At 36.2% G+C, this 21,088-nt stretch overlaps 1 protein-coding gene across 1 annotated transcript in view; it reads right to left on the bottom strand.

Annotated features, from left to right (window-relative positions):
* Window positions 1-1,466: 1,466 nt before the first annotated feature.
* The window catches only part of FAT3 (FAT atypical cadherin 3), a gene marked incomplete in the record, with an annotated part of 408,024 nt that continues 388,402 nt past the window's right edge, over window positions 1,467-21,088 (bottom strand). The window contains 5 exon segments of the mRNA XM_072402567.1: window positions 1,467-12,164; window positions 13,415-13,450; window positions 14,451-14,510; window positions 17,869-17,982; window positions 20,136-20,791. Of these exon segments, the coding sequence (XP_072258668.1) occupies window positions 11,545-12,164; window positions 13,415-13,450; window positions 14,451-14,510; window positions 17,869-17,982; window positions 20,136-20,791 (1,486 nt within the window).

Raw genomic sequence — 21,088 nt, 5'->3', positions numbered from 1 at the left:
GATACATAAGTGCTGTCTGGCAGATTCATTTATTTTCCACTTAATCTGTTGGGGCATTACCATTTTCAGCTGACATTCATGATAGATTTTCCATCAGATATGTAACGGCTGGGATGGTCTTAGGCATCAGAAATGAATCACTAGATGCCGGCCAGCAACAATCAAAGCAGTAAGCAATCCAATGTCTTTAGATGCATTGGGGTTAATTTACTAAATAAGTTTAGGTTGCTTACTTAGGTTTTACTTCCATCCATCACTCCTTTTTTGTTTTTAAAACCAAACAGGCAATGTTTCCCCAATCCCAGCCCCCCCCCCCCTTCCCTCCTATAATTCCACCACTCCCTACCTTGGTCCAAAGTAAATAAAAGCTTTAAACATGCCTTTAATTTCCCTGACCAGTCTCATTAGGACACAAGCCTTTCTTTTTCTTTAGAGGCAACTACAATAGTGGTCAGTGAATGGTCATTGGAAGGGATAAGGCTTCCTCGGGACAAGAATGGCACTCTATGTAAGTCGTGATCAATCCAAAGAGTTGCAGTTCCCAGATGTTAGAAGATGCTTCTGGCTTGTGATCCCACTCTGTGCATCACTGCAGTATCTATCCCTATTTATTCCCTCCAGTGGTATTACTTGATGCAGCAAGCTGAACAAGGAAATAGCAGCATCCCCTGCTTCCTTTTAGCCGTGCAGCCTCAGACCTATTTTCTTGGCATCCCCAGCACATAATCGGAGGCTGTGCACAGCTAAAGGGGATTTTAATGAGCAGATCAATCTCTGGTTCTATTCTGCTCTGCCATTGGCTGATAGGACTTTAAAGACTTTCTGCTCACAATCCCTAGTTGCCTGTTGTAGCGACAAGCTAGGCTAACTTACTGTTGGTGTGTTGTTAGATTTTTGTTGCTGACCCTATGATTATTTGCTGCCTGGATGATCTTGTGCCTGTGACACTGACTCTTGCTTTGTTTTTATCCTTGGATACCTGGTCAGTTTGGCTGATTACTTGTGTATGGCCTCTGACTCTGTATTCTGGAATTGCCTCTGCTGGAATCCCTTGTACTGCATTATCTGTGGGTTCATGGTCCTCTCTCAGTCCTTCCCCAGATGCCTTTCTTTGCACTCCTGGGGGCAACCATTTGCTGAGACGGGGCATCTAGCCTCCGGAGACTGAGCCCCACTATAGCTGAAGAGTTCAGGGTAACATTGAGAGATGGGCATCTGGTGACGAGTAATGGTGCTGGACACCGGATGGTTAATGATGATTCCCCAGGAGTCAGATTCCAAAAAAAATCACATGTACTCACAGAAAGAGAGTGTAGCATATGGGCCTGCCATTCAGTTTGGAAGGTTTAGGACATGTTGTAGTAGAAATCATTTACTGGAGCTGAATTAATGGTAGGAATTGCTGTAAGTGCTGTTTTTTTCCTTTTTTAAATTTTAGGTTTACTTTAAATAAAAGGCAAAACACATTTTTGTAAATGGTTAACCATCAAGTTTATCAAATTCCAACAGTTACAAACCTGTACATTTTTTTTTCTATTCAATAAAAAAAGGAAAACAAAGCATAATACTGTCAACAGCAAAATGCACCAAGGTACATAGATCATTCTTTGGGGGCAAGTTGTCTGAATTAACCAGTCCATGATTTCCTTTTTGCATAATTCTTTTTATCGTAATGGCATAGTAAAAATGTCAAACATAAATATTACAGCAAACTTTGTAACAAATAATGAACCAGGAATAAAATGAAAAAATAAATAAAAAAGTAAAATGAAATAGCTAACCCAAAAAATTCAAATAAAAATGCAACAATGCCAAATACAATCTCAAATTCAAAAATGTGTGACTCAATGGACCTCCATGAAGATCTGTGGCGTGGTACATTTTGAAGAACGCAAAGTACAGTCTGGCTGTATTATACCTACAAGAGGTTGAAAGTTTTCTTTAAAAAAAACATTATATACATTTCAAACCTTATTTTACAAATATCTCCATAACATACATCCTGAAAACCCAGCCTGTTTAGAACAGGAAAACATTTCTGATCAGTTTTTTTCTGATGCATCACCTAACTTTCATTCTAATACAAAACACAATGCAGTTTTCGGGGCTTTTAAATTGGTCACTTATTATAGGTTGAGACAGTTACCACTGACTGCCAATATTTCATATTAACATTAAAATAACACTGTAAATAACTAAATAATGCGTAATCAAATTACTGGTATTACTATCTTTTTGTAACACCATCCATGACTTGCAAATTGTATATTGGTGAATGTTTGATGCTAATCTTATGGATAAGTACAAAATTCTTCCATATTTATATGGAATATCCATATCTTCTATTTGGTCACATGATGGGACATGTTCACATTAATTATTTTAAACAGCCTGGAAAAAGCGATATTAATGAAGACTTAAATATAAAATTGTGTTCTATGAACTGTTCTAGGGAAAGCAAATGGTAAAGTATAAGGAGTTGTAGTTTTAATTTCTTCAAATGGGAAACTTCTAGTTGAAACACAAAAAAACTTAACACAATCAAAAGCTAAAAGTAATAATATTATACCAGTATACCACTTTCTTTTCTATGGTTTAATATATGTCAGCTAATGTGTGGCTTCAGTTTCAAATTCAATTTAATGCAAAATAAAAAGGAATACAATGTAGATACAATTGTAGAAAACTAAAACACTAAGGTATAGAAATTGTTAAAAAAAATACTACCTTTATACTACATATGAAAAAATTATTCATACATTTTGTTAGAATATAAATTAAATTGATTGGGTATTTGGCAGCAAAAAACACGATTAAAATTTGGATTTTTTCAAAGGATGAAATGATCAACTTACCCTCTTCATCTTCTACAAACAAGCAGCCCATTCTTAACTCCTAATAAGTAAAATAATTTGCAGGGGCAATGCTATAATTATTTCACTGTGGGCATTACCAAAAATCCAACAGCCTAAAAGCCTCACATTGTGGAAAAGAAAGGGTACAACTTGTGGGCATAAATGTTTGAATGTTTGAATGAGAAAACAATAAATAAATAGGGAGGATTGTTTTTTCTATTATACCTATTTTTCTTTTTTTGGTTAAACTCAAGAACTTTTCAGAGTGCCTTTTTTTAAACCTGCCTAACTAATAAAATATTTTATCATTTTTCTCTGAATGTATCACGCATTATCAAGCATATATTTTGCATTAGGTGCTACTGACAACCAAGCTAAATAAAATAATTTAAATTTAAATATATACTCAATTTTAACAAATTCTGATCTCCTATAGCCAGAATTGGGGTTATTTTTGAAACTAATAATTACAATTTGCAGGACAAAATCTCTTGGCTTGGTTGAAATGTTTTCCTACAAAGAAGACCGAATACAATCTTAGGGGGAAAAGTTTATCTTATGCTTTTTGATCTGAACAAACAATATAACAATTGCTATGGCTGTACAGCTTGTGACTTGTTCTAAATCTTACAAATTACCAATAGTTACAGAAGGTCCAGCAGCAAAGCTTATTTAGCATTTGTGAGAAAAGTTGTCTTTGCCAGGTGGAATGGAGATCAATATCAGAAAGTTATATAAAGGAAAACAATAAAATTATTGAAAAGTAAGTGTTTGTTATTTATTACATATTAGGCTTTTGGGCGTATTTCTTTCTTTTTTTATATAGTTATTTAAATATCAGTAATCAGAACAAAAACACATTGGAACATTGGGAATGAAGCCTATTATATGTTTAAATGCTAGAGGTCAACTTAATGTAGAATTAAACACAGTTATGAGTTATGAGTAATTAAGACATAAATTGTAGGTTTATAATGATAAGGTGCTGCTCATGAGAGGCCATTATTCTACATGAATATTTTACTTTTGAAACACCAAAGTCCATGCTGTCAGTTCTCTGAAACTCAGTGACTTCCTAAAGGCAATTGTCCTAAGGGTGGTAAAGCTCCCTTTTTTCATGTAAATGGTTGTTCAGCCCTCACACCGGTTTTATTGTAAAAATATTTCCTATAATATCTAAATTGTAATCAGCTAACAAAATGTGTAGCTCTTTTTTAAGCTCAAACTAAAAATGATTTGCTGTTTTTAAAAATCTGGTTCTGGAAGGTCCTCATTCATACTATAAATTTTGGTTCACATCATACAATGGCTGCCCCCATGATGTATTAGGGTTCACCTTAAAACTTTGCCCTGCACAGTGACCAATGTAGTAGATTAGAAAAGAGCTCAAAACCAGAATGATGTAGAGATTTGCTTCTATTGAATGTCATGCAACGAAATGTCTTGCTAACTATTATACTACAACACTGGATAAAACCATCAGAACATCCTACTATATACAGATTACAATATGGCTTTGGGAGTGTTTCCCCAAACTTCTCTAAATGGAATTCCAGGAAAACCAGAATTCATTTTTTGTAATAAAATGGAAGACCCTACCCCTTAGGTGCAGTGGTTTTACCGTAGTTGGAAAAAGTAATTTTGGTTACAGTGCCACCTTGTGGTGAACTCTGCCACTATATGTGCCACCTTGTGGTGAATAACAAATATAGCAAACAAATGTAATATGGAGAGCAATGCTGTATGAGATGTGGACTATTACCATGCATTTATACAGCACTGACATTCTACAGCGCTCCACAATGTATATACTATGATTCCAATAAATAAAAGAGATTTCATTTAACAGAAATCTAATTTATACAATGTATCAGCCTATTAAAAGTACTTTGCACCATTTAACATATTTGTTAAATATACATTGAACATACTTGTTCAATAGATTATTAAAAAAAAAGCAAAAAACAAAGTGCAGAATCCATAGCATGCAATGAGTTTCTAATATGGCTCTTTGTCCAGCAAAGTGAAATCCGATTTCCAGTTCTTGTTATTTAGGGTATTTTGGACTTAGCACTTTGTTCTTTGTCTTTTTTCCTTAATAAGCCCATTGATATTTTTTTCATTTCTAATGATATCACACATCATGGCTGTAGGATCCTAATGAGGTACCATCCTCCAATCTACAGGGGGAGCTATCTACAGTAATCGACCATCTCAAATCTACGCAACACTATCAAATACTTATTACTACACATCTATGCCAGAAAATTGTGCTATGTATTTATATCTTAGGCTTTTATCTTAATAATAAAACATAAATATATTGCTGAATATTCATATTGTATCAATATTGTGTTCATATATTGGCACTTTAAATGAGAACACATACATAGTCTACTTTTTCTGATTGGATGATGCTTTGAACATCCTAAACCTACCTTTCCCTTACTCCCATGGTGCTTTGTTCATCACATAAGGAGGAGAAGCTCCATTTAAAGGTTTAAATAGAATAGTCAATGTAGTATTAACATGTAAAGGGAAAACTGGGGGATCTTATGAGATCTGAATTCAATAATAGACCCTCAGTGCATTTTGATGCCAGCAATGCAAGTGTCTGAATTTTGCTGTACAGCAGAGCTTGGAGCTTGGGAGCAAAAGAAGCAGCAGAAGGAGCCAGTCAGCTGTATTTAAATGCATTTTTGCATAATAAAAGAAGAAAGAAAAATGACGTAGAAATGAGCTCAACATTTTTCTGCTTCTTCTCTCAGTGTCCAGTTAAAGACTGGTGGCGAGGCAAGACCTGTAAGTGTTTCACAACTGCAACACAGATAAATCAGTCTTGTCTTGATGTGTTATATGGCAGAGCGATGGAAGTCTAAAGACAAAAATGAAAATACTTTGCAGGTAAAACATATATTTTGCATCTGTGCATTTGTTTTGCTTGACCTTCACGTTGCTTGCAATGAAAAGGATAAGAGGTAGGTTAAAAGTTTTCTGCATGCTGATAATGTATTTTCAGCCCTATGGTGGTCTCACTTTATATATAGCAAAAAAATACAAAATTGTTTTAAGTGCAACAGTGCAAGTATGTATGGCTAGATAAACGCAAACGAAATGTTGAATTGTGAAAACGTGAGCTCATACACTCTGTAGGAGTATCTTCGTCCGAAGACGATTTAAAGAGCAATAGGGTAAACTTACTAATGTAGTTTAGGTTGTTCACTTACCAAAGTCTATTAGCATGCTACAAGGAGTCATTCATTACGCTTGGTGAAGGAGGTCATACTTTGCTTTTGCAATCAAATCATGTTTTTTTTTCTTAAGTGAATTTAAAGTGATTTTCTTTAACATTGACTTTGCTAAGTGAACAGTTTTATTACAAAGTCCTCAGTGTGTTTTTAAACCATGGTAAAAAGCTACAATGCTCATTATATCAATATCATACAGATAAAGCTTTCAATGGGATTTTAGTTGGGCATCTCGGTACTGTAAGGCACCACAGCCTTCAAGAATGGTCCATAATGTTCCATATACACATATTCCTGTGCACTGATAAGGCAGCCCATTTATATAGAAAGTTAGGCATTTTTTTAGGTGTGCACCACAGTGATGCACTATAGTGTATGTTGGGCATCTCAATGAACCCTGCGTTAGGGTAGCACCACATTGCACCAGCAAGTGAGATGTACTACTGTTCCATAGTTTTTAGTAACCTAAGGAATATTCAAAATTTTGTCTGAATATATATATATATTCACATGTTCTTAAATGATCTTTTGTGCGAAATTGTTGGCCACCAGTAGATGGTACTGTGTTTTCATGTAAAGTGTGTAACAAACTCTAATAATATTTCTGATAGCATGAATTTGTTATACACTTACATGAAGACACAGTGTCATCTAGTGGTATCACCTGAGTATAAACCAAGATTCTTTTTCTATTGGCATTGTCAGGTCAAAAAGAATATACTCGAGTATGTATTTCAACTAACCATACATGGTAGTTTCATAGTGGATCTGAAATGTGGAGAGTTTGCCAAGAATCTGTCAATATTGATATTTTAGTTTTACTGCCAACATAAACAAGATCAATTTATCTATTATTGTTTTATTTTAGATTCTATGGAAATTGTCTCCAAACTGGCTTGAGTTTTTAAAAAACACTTTAGTGAATGTTAATAAACTTAATTCACAACAAACATTGCTTACAGGAAATGTGCTGAAGAGGACCTTATGTCTGTCACGTTTGAATAAATGGAAATATTTTGTATATTTGCTTTGAGGTTGCACATAACATGGCAGATTTTCTTACAAAAAATGTAATCACCTTTGTTTTTATCTGGGGCAGTCTTTTAATAATGCCAATTAAAAACTACAACCCCACCTTAAGCACATACTGCATAGACACTCAATGTAATTTGCTATATATTAAATTGCCCACACTATGGCCTATGGTATTTAATGGTAGACCAGGTAAATATGTATGGATAAAAATGCATATGAAGGTACAAGGTCAGCTTGAGCCCCAAACACCTTATTGGGAATGTTTCTCAATGACATTGATGTCTTGTCAAGGTCTTTCCTACTGTCCCAATGGGCAATGTATTTCATCAAACTGCAGTATGACCAGATATGGCAGATGTATACTAATCAGTCACCAAATGGTTTGCTTCTTGGTCAGACCTGCCTATGCAACTCCAAACTCAGATTCATTAAAATCAGTGATAGACCTAGAACACAAAGATCCAGTTTACATCTAGATTACCAAAACCAGCTGTTGTGCCCAATTCAATTCAGCTCAGAATCTAATAAATACAGATAATATTACAGAAAGCAAGCAACACCACATTAATATACCTTCTGTCAAATAAATGTAAACTTAGTACTATATGTAGATTTTTTGAACTTTAATTTTCAGTCCAGCAAAGACTGCTTATGGTATAGATGGTGGAGAGTTCTGTTGGTTAGGTATGCCTCTCGAGGACTGAAGATGAGATTTCTTGGGTTGTGTTCTCTCTGGCAGATTTAATTGTATTATTAATATTACAAAAGTGGAGAGATATTTTGGAGTATTCATGGCTTCAAGATGGACAGGAACTGAGTTATGACCTACAGGAATGTCCCAAGACAAACAAGAATCCAGCAGTTGACCTAGCCCCCCTAGATTTTACCTATGGAAAAAGGTAGACAAACGCATAATGCTTCCAAACAACTCCTATGGAATTAGATGCCCATAATGGGAAACTTCACATGTTTATAAATAAATCTAACCACTAAAAGCAGATTCCTATTTTTAGGAAATCTCAAACATGAATTATGTACCTGTATATGGTAAGAGCACAGCACAACACATATTTCTCACTTATTGGATGGCTTTTATCTTGTGTAGTCATACCAAAGACAAAAATCATCAATAATCAACCAAAACATTTAATTTCCAACCCAGGACCCCAACGTTATGTACAATTTCGTGTCTCCCAGTATAAACATTTCCGTCACACTGTACATTTATCTAAAGTTGTTCAAATTGCATGAAAAATATTGTACCTTACCTTTACGTGTTTCACGTCATTTTTTTTTATCATCCTATCAGCCCAGATTTAAAAATAACTTAATCATTTAATATAAAAATACTGCAAGAATAAATGGGTCAATTTCACTAGATATCAGATATAAATAATACTTTTCTACCAATACAAAGACACTACAATACACTGCATTTTATTGCTTAAATAGATGAAGACTTCCTAATATGCTACAAACAGGCTTTTTCAATTAGATGTTTCTTTTTAATATTGCTGTGAGTCAGGGAAAGCTCCCCTCATCATAAAAGACTGTAAGACTCTTACACTATATGGTCAAAAGCTTATAGACACATATCAAACTTCTCTATCTACTCCCCTTCAAATTGTTGAGTTGAAGTGTTTCCCATGAACAGATAAATTAAAGCTACAGCACAACGATATTTTAGATCATTGTGAACTTCCAGCTTTTTGGTAAAAATTTGGGTAGAAGACCCCTTTCTGTTTCAAAACATCTGTACTCCTGTATGAAAAGCTAGGTCCATAAAGAGGAGATTTCATGAGTATGGTCTGTAGGTTATCTGCACAGAAACCAGACCTTTGTAGAAGGCCTCTTTCAGTTCTCATATATCTGTACTCCTGTATGCAAAGCTAGGTCCATAAAGAGAAGATTTCATGAGTAAAGTGTGAAGAAATTTAAGTTGTCTCTGCAGAACCCAGACCTTAAACCTTCTGAACATCATGATTTGGAAAGTCCATCTTTAGCAAGGTCTTCACATTTAATTGACCAGACAAACGCTTTTTTGGGTCAGCAGGGACAAGTTCCCATTGGCACACTCCCAACTTATGTAGAGGACTCTTCCAGAAGAGTATAGGTTGTTATATTCACAAAAGGGCCAGCTTCATCTTAATGCCCATGGTTTTGAAATGGAATGTCCAATAAGCTTCTATAAATTGGAAAGTAAGGTGTCTCACAACTTTTGACCATACAGTTCATGCTAAATCTATGTCTGCTCAACTTTATGGATAAACTGGTCTTTTCTGAGGTCATACTAGCTTATCTGCACTTTGCTGCTAGCCGGAGAAACAACCAGCTTCCAACAATATGTGACCAACAACAGCAGTGGAGCTTCCGGCATTAGTAATGCATCACATTCTGCCTTGTTTGCAAGCTGGAAACATTAACCAATGTTGACTTTAAAACACGCCATTTCCCCCCAAAAAGGAAACCTAAGGAATAAGGTATTACCTTGGTGGTCACATCGTCATTTATGTGGAGACTTTTTCTGCTTCAAAGCCATACTAAAATTAGAATAATGGATGAAAAATGTTTCCATAACATAGTGCATAGTTTAGTGATGTGCATACCAACAAATCAATATGAGCATTTTAGTGTGGGCAAGCTCATAGCAGATGTTCACAGTGGGTTACTGCACACCACTGACGCACAATTCTATTTACCACATTTAATAAAGTTAAAATAAAGTTTTTAGGTAGAAATTTGAGAATTCATTCTGTGTGTGCATGACGTGTGTGGCTTCAAGATTTTTAGTGCAAAGTAGACAGGTGATTTTTGTGTGAACTGAAATTCGCCAATATGGACAAGGCACACACATTTGTAAAAAAAATGGTTATATTGAGAAGTATGGCTAATTGACTCAGAATATATACATACATACTGTCATCAGTAATGTAGGAGCATAGATATTTAAAGCATTTTTGTTATTTTTTTCATATTTGTGCTCTTCCAGTAAACTTTCATTCATATTTGTAAACAGCCCTAGTGCTTCTTTTCAAAAAAAATATTTCAAGTCAAAATGTACTTATCACAAATACACACATGCATCTCAACTGTCTTAATTTTAGCAGGCTTACTCAGGGGTGAGGCTTGGAAAAAATGCATATGATTTTGTCCAAAAGCTGAACCCAAGCAGATATTAAATACAAAAATAATGCAGCTCTGTATCCACAGCTTCTGTGTCTTGAATGAAGGACAGAATAACAGCAGAGTAAGTTTTTGGCACCCTTATCTGCCTACTGTTTCTCCGATATTGCCCAGTTGGAAGGCTGAGGGTGAATGGTGTCCTCCTGCCTGGGCTGAAAGTGGAGCCGTACAAACCCCAGGGCTAAACATAAAGAAATTCAAATACTTTAACAGGTAAACATCTTCCATGTAAGCATTTTATTTCTGTATTTAGCTATTTGCTTGGAGTCCAGCTTTAGGATGGGTGGATTTGGAAGGACTTAAAAGTCCCCAATATAAGGAGGTATATAAATTAAGGAGGAAATCTTTTCATACAACCTGCCTTATTGATATGAACAGCTTATGTTCAAGAGATAATTGTCAGTGATGAACATTTATAAATGAATACATATGCAACAGATCTCAAACCCAACTGCCAAGTAAAGTAGTTTGCATCTATGAATCAATTGTGTGTTTGTAAATCTCAGTACCTGACAATTATTCTTAGATGGGTACTGAGAGTAATACTGACCTTGCCAGCTCTTTGGATGCAAAAGTGATGAAAACCTTAATGGCCACCATACCAACTATGTCTTGTCTTTAGACCCCATAGATTTCTCCCACTGCTCCCTGCAGAAAATAGGAACACAACTTTCACAGTGGAGCTAATTTATAAAAGCGGCAGCAAAAGTGTAGATACCCCACAGAAAATAAAACCATGATGTGGATATTATCTTCACTTTTGCCCCAGTTTTTGGCAATTAGCCCCAGCTACTTGAAAACTGCATGCACAAGTATACAAATTCTGAGCACAAAATGGCTGCTTCCAGTTTGAAAGTGACAGGTACACTTTAATACTCCTATAGCTACACTTCTGCCTTTCGAAGCCCAATGATACACAGTACCAGCAAATGCACATTCACCTGCTTCAAAATATAGTGTCCTTCCCCTTAAGCTCTGCAAGAAACTTTCAAACTGTACTTTTTTTTTTAATTCTTTTGAGTACTAAAACACTGTGCATACGTTTGGCAATAAATATCAGCAAAGTGTTAAAAGGATTGTCTATTTAATTTTTCGCAACAGATCACTGACATACTATCAAAGCGACTGGAATTCCAAAGGTTTGCACTTGTTACTGTAGTCCAAGATGAATGCTGTGGCTTTTTTATATGTACGACTAGTCATGGCATATAAAACAAAGTTTATCACACTTGAGTCTGATGTTGTGTTTCCATATAAGGAATGTGGGATTGATCAATTCGAAAGTTGTCTAAACTTTCATAGTCACTTATGGCCACTTCTGTGTCTTCTAGTCCACAACTAGCTGAGACATCTGATGAGGAAGCACCCACAGAATTGTGCAAGGATAAAGAGACGTTATCTGTGCTTGTCTTGTCCATATTTTGGCTTGGACCAGGCACAAAAGTACTAAAAGAATGTCCAGCTTGAGAAATCGATGTGTCTATTTCATTTGAGAGATGATGGGGTGGGAGGTATTGGCTTGGATGGAACTGTGGGCGACGCCGACAGTCCGGACTGAGCGTACTAACCACGGATCGTGGATGTACTTTTGGAAGAGTGTCGTAATGTTCTTGGAAGTCCTCCGGAAGGGGAGGTGGCAGTTGATCTTGGGTTAAATAGTCTTCATGTTGGGGAGGTGGGTAATCGCTGTCGATGTCATAGCCACCAAGGTAGTAGTCTGATTCCAACTCTCTGGTACTACCATGGTGTGCTGAGGAGCCATCTGCTGCTTCGTAGTTTGGAACCTCTTCAATGTCGGATAATCGTGCGCTTGGCATCCAGTCTGAAGTATCCCAGTGGTAAGCTGTAAAAATAAAATATATCAATTAATAAAAAATGTAATAAATAGAGATCCCCTTGGAATTACTCATGCTTGGGTTAATGGTAAATCAGCCATGCTTTTGTGCACCTGTAAAAACATAATGTTGTGAAGAATTAGGGTAGGCAAGACACTTTCATTATTTCTTTCAGTAATAAAGGTTTTAGTGCATTTTCATGGTCCTTTGCACCTCCACAGTGCTGCCCAATTACCTTGGCAGAAGACACAGATTAACCAATGGATTAGATGTTGGTTCTCATAGGCTCTTGGTATTGTTAGCCATGGAATGGAGGGACTTCGTTGCAGTGGCCACATAGGGCATGCACAACAAGCCATATCGGAAAATGCAGTTGGTACTAACCCCACACCTACATCTTTGCTTAGCCATTTTCTGGTTAAACAGTACTAGAAGGAAAGTGGGGGAACTGACCCTGTTCAGAAAAAAAAAAATCTTGTGTAGCATTACTAGAGGGAATTTAAGCCCCCCAAGCATACAGAATGTGCCCATGATCCTGGGCTTTGGCTGTGCACAGAGCTCATGCAAAAATCAACCCTGACAAAAAAGTCCAGTCGCAAGCTTTGGCTGCCATTTTGGAATAACCTGCCTCTGATCCAAATGCAGCCTTTTTGCCAAAAATAGAGAAGGTTTATGTATACATCCCATATCTAATAAAATGTCCCTTACTTCATGGGCACTAAATATTTAAAGGATCTACAACATGCTTGCCAGTTCCTAATGGGCAATTAGACCCTGTATGGAAGATAAACTTCGAATTTTCATCAAATAATCTTAATTTGATAGTTTTTTAATATTATAGGAGGCAGGACACCACTTTCCAAACACTCTAAAACCTTTATAGGTGAAACAAACAGCTATGTGCTTTTCCATACCCTTTTTTTTACCACTTGCTTCAACTTGATAGGTTCACATAAAATCCATTGTGTTGTACATGCTTCAAAGCATTTTCCATAAAAGCAATACATCATTGTTAAGTCATATGTTAAAAAACAAGGTAAGTGACAGTTTGGACACAGTTACAGCACAGCTGTATTAGAAGACACGGTACCAGCATGCTAGGGCATAAACATCCAGAATTGGGTTTTCACAAGCAGGCAGGCAAAGCTTTCAAAACTTGTTTTTAGAATTGGAACATTATGTTCAAGACACGTGGTTAAATGGGCTTTATGAAACACAACAATAAAAAAGCAGCAGGGTTTTAGGTTACAAATGTCACCTCTGTTGTAATTCTGTCCTTGGTCCATTACCGGAGCTGTTTTGTTCAAGGAAAGGAGAATAGTACAGTTCACAAAAAGCAGTAAAAATGAAAAAAATACATTTTTTCATGCTTCATCATTGTAGTTTTTTAATGTTTTGTTTTAACACCTAAACTGTAACACTGTTTTTGACAATCAATTTTATTTTATGTTATTGATTCAGGTTTTAACAGAACAGCAAAAACCCAAAACAACAAAAAGGTCTTGTGTATGGTCCAACTGATTGGAAAATTCAAAGAGTATTAAAAGTATTTTCATGTATTTTTGAACATAGTCTTATTTCCACTCATTTTCTATTTTTTTTAACAACGTATTTGTAAGGTTATACAGAAGAAAAAAACAAAACAATAAAAAGCTCCAAATGTAAAACATTATTCTACCACTTTCAAGTGTCTTCAGTATTACCTATGTGTTTTATTAAAATTGCATATATCTTTTATACATTGTTTACTTATTTTTGTACTTTTTTTTTTATTCTTAGTATTAACAGTAAAAAAAAAGAATACAAAAACACAGAAAAAAAGATCCTAAAAACACACATAAAACAAATTCAAGCTGCAGACTAATTAATTTAAGGAATTTTAAATTTTATGATTTACAAATATTTTAAAAGTAAAAAAAAAAATCAGTTTATAGGACCTAATATGACAAGTAAACGTTTATATTATTTGATTTTTTTATGATATATATATACATATCTGTTAATATTAGTTGGCTTGTTTATCTATCTTTATCAAATTATATGTAATGTTTTTATAGATAAATTGAGCTATATTTAGTGTTCCCAGAATAAATTCTATATTGTGCTTGCAGAAATATTCTAAAATGTTAAAAAATAGAAAAACTATATATATATAATCAAAAAAGAATTAACCATTAGATATAAAAAAGAAAAAAAAGGAAATATAAAAAAATAGATGTTAAACATAAAAACAAATTTAACAAATGCACTCTTGTTCATGATAGATACAAAGAGTTACAGGAAAAAGTAAATACCTTCAGTTTCAATATTATCAACAACATTGTTGACTAGATGAATGACAGTCACAATGGAAGCTTGTGGAGGGGAAAACAGCAAAAGGGGTGGAGGAGAAAGGGAGACAACAGACTGGTTAGTATTAAAACACACAAACATTGTTATGTCATCATTTCACACATAGTATATATATTCACACATTTATTATATCAACTGATCAATAAATCAACCGATTTGAGTCACAAGTTAATTACAAACAATTAAAACATTTATATCCTGATTTTATTAGTTAACATGAAATAATATTATTAATTATTAATAATATTGATGTTTACTGATTACATCAGCAAAGTACTATATTAAATAAATGAGGAAGCCCCATGTTGATTATTGGGAATTCCTAATATATATTATATTAGCAATTTTCTAACAATAATGATATCAGCACTATCTAATATAGATTGTTTATTGATTATATTTGATATATATATATGATATAGATTGATTATATTGAAATTCCCCAATATCCCAAATTTATATTATATCAGCACCCCTGTATTACTTATATTGACATTCCCCAATACTAGTCACATCAACAATATTCTATATTAATTATATCAGCAAGCCCTGTATTAATTATACTAACATTCCCTAATACTTGTCACATCAATATCCCATCATGAATAGAATAGCTCTGATTTATTAAAGTTTTTCAAGGCTGGAGAGGATACACTTTCATCAGTGAAGCTGGGTGATCCAACAATTCTGGAATTCAGGATTCAAAACATTTGCCGGTATATAGCATAATACTTTGAAGAAATCCATTCCAGGTTTGCTGGATCACGCAGCTTCACTGATGAAAGTGTATTCTCTCCAGCCTTGAGGAGCTTTATTAAATCAGGCCACACACATTTCTAATAATATATCATCAATACTTTATTATTGATTATATCTGCTCTCTCCTAATAATATATCTGTAATGATATCAGCAATGCTCCTTATTGATTATATGTGTTGAGCCTTGCTTATTAAGTGCTTGTATTTTCTACTCAAAATTTGGGATATATTTAATTCCTAAAACATGAATACATCTTGCATGACGAACACTAAGGAATACAGATATTTGATGCCAGCTGCTAAGGGGAACAATATGGTTTCAGCACATAAGGCTCAGATGAAGAATATGGCTCTAAGGATGCCTCTTAACTTACAAATAAATTTCACCAGACAAGAGGACCCGTGGCTTGAGTTTGTGGTTAACATATTTAGGCAAAATACAAGGTAATTCCTCTTTGGTTTGTTCTTTAGAGAAGCAAGTAATGGATTCATTTTATATACAAACCAGTCAGCCTACTAATTAAATGGTGGCAGTTGCCCTAGTCTGGTTTAGAAGGGTTGTGCATCCATAAAGGAATACCCTGGGATTTATAGCATGTGGTTGATAGAAATCAAAGGGTTGCCAAGGCTTGGTCATGCTTAATTAACATATATTATTTCTACAGTCTAATGAACATTTCCATATGGCTTATGGGCCTGCGGTTCTCGTTCTGATGTCCTTTGCAGATAACTTTTCCAGGTCATACAATTTGTAAGTTAAATGGGATTTTGGACCAACAACTTTGTCAGCTTGGGAAACAGGGGGGCTGGTATTATGTAAGCTACAGACAACCAGTCTAAATGAGAACTGGGTGCCCATCCAGCTTGAACAGAAGTCAACGGGAAAGTCTGTTTGTCCATGCTGGACCCCAACATGGGCAATTTTGATGGGTGAAGAAGAAAAGGTGGCCACACCAACATCTCCACCCTTCTGCAAGTTTCAAAACTTAAAGATATGAAGTCCCTTCTAGCAATAGGTGGCACGACTGATATCCTGGAACAGAGATAGAGGGGGATAATGATTGAACCCTTATGGTTTAGTAGTGTGATGTTAGCTAGAACTAGGTCAGAGCTAACAAAATGTAAAAATGGGTGCTCACAATATCTTTTAGGTTGGCATATGTGGACCAAATTCGTGGGTCTGTCTCTCCAGTGACCTGAGATGCCTGCTTCAAAAGATTCAATCATCTCAGTAGTTGTAACTACTGATTCCAACAAGTGATGGAGCAGTGGGGTTGGGGAAATGGGTATCAGCAGGTGGGCAATTGCTTTTACAACAGAATCTATTACTTTACCTACAATTGGCAAATTTGGCATTTCTTTAACACCACCAATGTAAAGAACAACAAACCCTTCATGGTATAAAAAATAGGACTGTTTCCTCTTTTGTGGCTTATTATTTGCAATCAAAATTTTTGTTTTAAAATCTTCCAAATGCAGAATCCACATCCTGCTCCCTTTTCCCCATAGTTTTGTATTTTATTTTAAATAAACGTTTATAAATGTTTATTGTACATCTGTTTTGCCGAATACAGTTAAAAGCCAAATATAATACAAACATTACATTTTATTTTTTTCTTTAAAAGGTCAGGTGATATAAATAAAACAGGAAAGTTTAGAAGTCTGCAGAGTACAGCCAAAATATTTAGTAACTAAGGCAAACTGGATTCAAGAAGAGGACAGAAATTGCTCGTATAATGTAGTCGTTCATCACCTGAATTAAACCTAACAAAGTAATTGCTTCAAATAGCTTTTAGTACACTGGAGTTTATCAGCTTGTCCCAAGCTTTTAAAGCATTCCATGAGCTGTGTTAGTCTGTAAATGATGCACGCAGGTAAACACAAGGTTGTTACAGTCCACATTTTAACTGTTTCAGGTCCCAGAAAAATACAGAGAAACAGGTGGCCTTATGGCTTTTTTTTGGACCTAGGGAGATGCAGAGTGTAAATCTGCAGGACTTTTCTCAGCCAATAGGGGCCCTCACAAGGGCCAAAAGTTAGTAAAGCAAGAGGGGGTCGGGGCAAGTCAGCTCTGCACTAGGGCCCATTGTTGGCTATGCCCACCACTATTTTGCATCCCTAAGAGCTAGTATAAACAGGTGGTGAGATTGCAGAAGGGTACCACTTCCTCACACCTGTGAACTATGTCTATAGGTCAGATGCTACCTGTAACTCACCCATAGCTCTTTATAGACCGAGTAGGGGTGATAGTAAACAGTTCACTACCTGCCGCTGACAATTCTCACAATGGTGCTAAAGGCTTCAAGGCGCCAACTGCTGGGAACCACCCACCCTATAGGTGGGTTTTTTAATAACTGAACCCCTAAACCCTTCACACACATGCAAATTGAAAAAATGGTGGTAACATTTTTTAGCTATCATCGCAGCACCTGCAATACCATGTCATTACTAAACTATAAATAACATCAAACTGCAAATTGACTCCAAGATGACATTGGAAACAGGCACTGGGTGCCTTTGAGGACAATTACACACACAGAAACGTACACATTGCCGTACGGCTACTAAAGCACAACAGAATTAAACAGTGATTTCACTTACCATTGTCATCTCCGGAATCAGACTGAAATGAGTTCAGAGACTGGTTTTCAGAATTGCTCCCTTTTGTGCTTCCTACAAAGCAGGTCACTTCTTCGGCTGGCTCCAATCCTCTACCTGAATACATATCAAGAGGAAACAATTGTCATATTGTCATTGGTTGCCCCAATACTAGGAAGCAGAATGTATAACCTGAGGGTGTCATTGCTGTGTGCAATGCAGATAGAAGCAACCGTACATCATAATTACAAAACTATTCAAAACTTTTTTTTGGTATGTTTTATACTGGTGCATTTTTTGCCTTTTTAAATATTGTGAATATTACAATAAGGACACTGTTCTGGTGACTGTTGGCAATGGCAAATCACCATCACTTAGTAGGGAGATTACTCCTTCTTTTCTGATCCCAAGACAGAATATATAAATACATACATGTGTGTGTGTGTGTGTGTGTGTGTCTGTCTGTTTTCACCAGTGAGAAAGGATCCCCTGAGCACTATGGTTTAAACACAAACCCCAAAAGTAGATATTTTAATGTAAGGCAATGCTGTCAGTGTGTAAAAGAAGAGGCTGTATCTTAAAACAAGGAATATACATATAAAATAATATAAAATATATAAAATATTTATATATATAAAACATTTCTAGTTATTCTAAATAGACAAAAATATATTTAGAATGTATTTTTTAGTCCTCACCACAATCAATAAATATACACAAAAGCAAGTTACATTCCCCCAAACCTGCATAAGAGAATGACATATGAAACCTGATTGGCTCTTATGGACAATATCCTGCTTACCTTTTGGTGCACTCCTTGTCTAGCTCTACCCTCTCATTCTCAGCTAGGGTTCTGTGGAACCCTAGGCTTCCTCCACAGCTTGCTGAAGGTTCCTTGAGCTTTGGCTGATTGACTTTACATATGATAGTGACCTCATAGATTTGTGTCAGTAGCATGACACCAAAGCTGTTTTTAGCTATTTGTGAGGGGACCTGACCTCTCATGGTTTCAGCAGAGGTTCCTCAAGACCTGAAGGTCATTGCAAATGTTCCTCTGGAGTAAAAAAGTTGAAAAAGGCTGAAATAGACAATATATAAGAGAGATAGACTGTCCCTCTTAGGTAGTGTACCAGTAATGCAATGTGTGTACATCAAGTTTTCAGTTACGAAGTAGCTAATTTGCAGTTGTGCTTTGCACTCTGATAAAACTACCCATTAGCGGTTGCTAAAAAATGTCAGTTGGAATATTGTAAGCAATAAATTTTGGTCCCCTGGTTCCTATGCTACGTCTCCCCATGACAGTATCTGCTTGTATTTTTTAAAAGTTTTTCTATGATAATTTCTTTTTTTATTTTGTTGAGAACTACACTTAAAAAGCCACATTAAATAACACTAATGCCTTCTCCCTTCTGAACAAAATCTTACCAAACACTTAATGCACCGCACTTTTGTCTCCTCATATTTAGTTGAGAGATAACAATTTTCAAAACTGTCAAACTTAAAAGTGTGGATAGTAAGATCTCTGGTAAGGAAATTTGGCACAGTGGGAGAACGATCATCAATGTGTTTCATGTCTACAATTGCATTTGATATTTAGAATATGCACATACTCTCTTTAAAAGTAGATATGAACCCAGAAGGAATAACAGTTTGTTTGATACAACACAGTGTATTGTAGAAATTTGCCATTTGGATTTTTATTTAAATACTTGCTTGCTGATGATCTCCCCTTTAGAGCTGCTTATATGGTTGTATAGCATTTCTCTAGGTGGGCTTTCTGATAGGGACAACAATCATATGTATATGTTAACTAAGCCCGTTAATTAACCGCAGGCCATCCCTTCTCCTCCTGCTTACTACGCACTTACCTGGGAAAACCAATGGGGAACGAATGGGAGTGGTAGTAAAAATGGGGGTGTTAGTAAGAGTACTGCCCACTGTTACCTAATGTCAAAAGTTGAAACTGTGGTCTACAATCAGCAGAAGTGGTTCAGGCTGCCACCCAGGAACTGCTGTTCCCAACAACCATCTGGCTTTTACTTGAAGCACTATAAAGTATTAGTCACATGTCAGAATAATGACAACTTTGCTGAAAAGGCCAGGCTGACCTCTAATCTTCCCACTTCAGTAAACACTTTATGGCCAAATGGCAAACATTACACATGAAGGGTACCCGGAGCACTATACTCCCCATGACAGGTTAGTATATCAGCCTTTCTTACAGTCTTTGTTTATAAACCCCGAGAAAACTGATAGAAAATGTGACTTACAATCATTTCCTGAGTCCCATGGTCCTTTCCTGATAGAGTCACAGTCAGACCGACACGGCGACACCGATGGCATGTTAGGAGCCACGCTGCACACTACCACCCCTCTTCGAGCCGTCAATATCCTTGGAGACTCTGGATGAAAGGTGGTCATGTCCTGGTGTTCCACACCAAGACCGTCCACCATCTTATCAAGATTGTTTCGAGATTCACTCTGGAAACAAGGAGTGTAGGCCATGGGCCGGACCGGTACTTGTGGTGGTCCCACCTCTTGGTAAATGTTTCTACTATCTCCACCACCGCGAAGGTTCTTAAACTGAATCCCATTGGTTTTGTTCAAAAGTGCTGCAGTGGCGGGGTCTTGGACAAGAGTGATGTTGTTACGTGAGTAGTTTTTACGGAACACCTTCTTCCGGAATACTATGAAAAGGACTATGAGGACGAATATGACAAAAAGCACCACGGCTATTCCAATCAGCTCCTCCTTGCCAACATAGGAATGTCCAGCTTGAATGTTGGGAACCACTACCGGCCTCAGACCACAATACTGTCCAACGTAGCCATGGGTACAGTTACAGAAGAAAGACCCAAAGATGTTGACACAAGTTCCGCCATTTTCACAGTCCTCTCTTTCACATTCATTTACATCATCCTCACACCTAGGTAGAGAATGAAGTTGTTATTTGAAGAAAGTATAGTTTAAGCTATACTGTACATTTAAGCAGCGCTGTACATTTATTAGGAGTTGCAAATGACAGACAGATACAAACAATGACACAGGAGGAAGAGAGGACCCTGCCCAGAAGAGCTTACAATCTAGGAGGAAGTAACACACAATAGGAGGGGAGGACAATTCTTACTTTGAAGCTTACCTTCAGCCTTCCCTTTCAGTGAGAGACAATTTTGCCAAAGGAAGGGAAATGCTCCCTTAGACCATTGGCATGGGAAAGGTTTTC

This window comes from Pyxicephalus adspersus, chromosome 1 (assembly GCF_032062135.1).
Source record: "Pyxicephalus adspersus chromosome 1, UCB_Pads_2.0, whole genome shotgun sequence".
In the NCBI taxonomy this organism is placed as follows: Eukaryota; Metazoa; Chordata; class Amphibia; order Anura; family Pyxicephalidae; genus Pyxicephalus; species Pyxicephalus adspersus.
The sequence above is the reverse complement of the archived record's forward strand: the minus strand, read 5'-3'. Positions and strand labels throughout refer to the sequence as shown.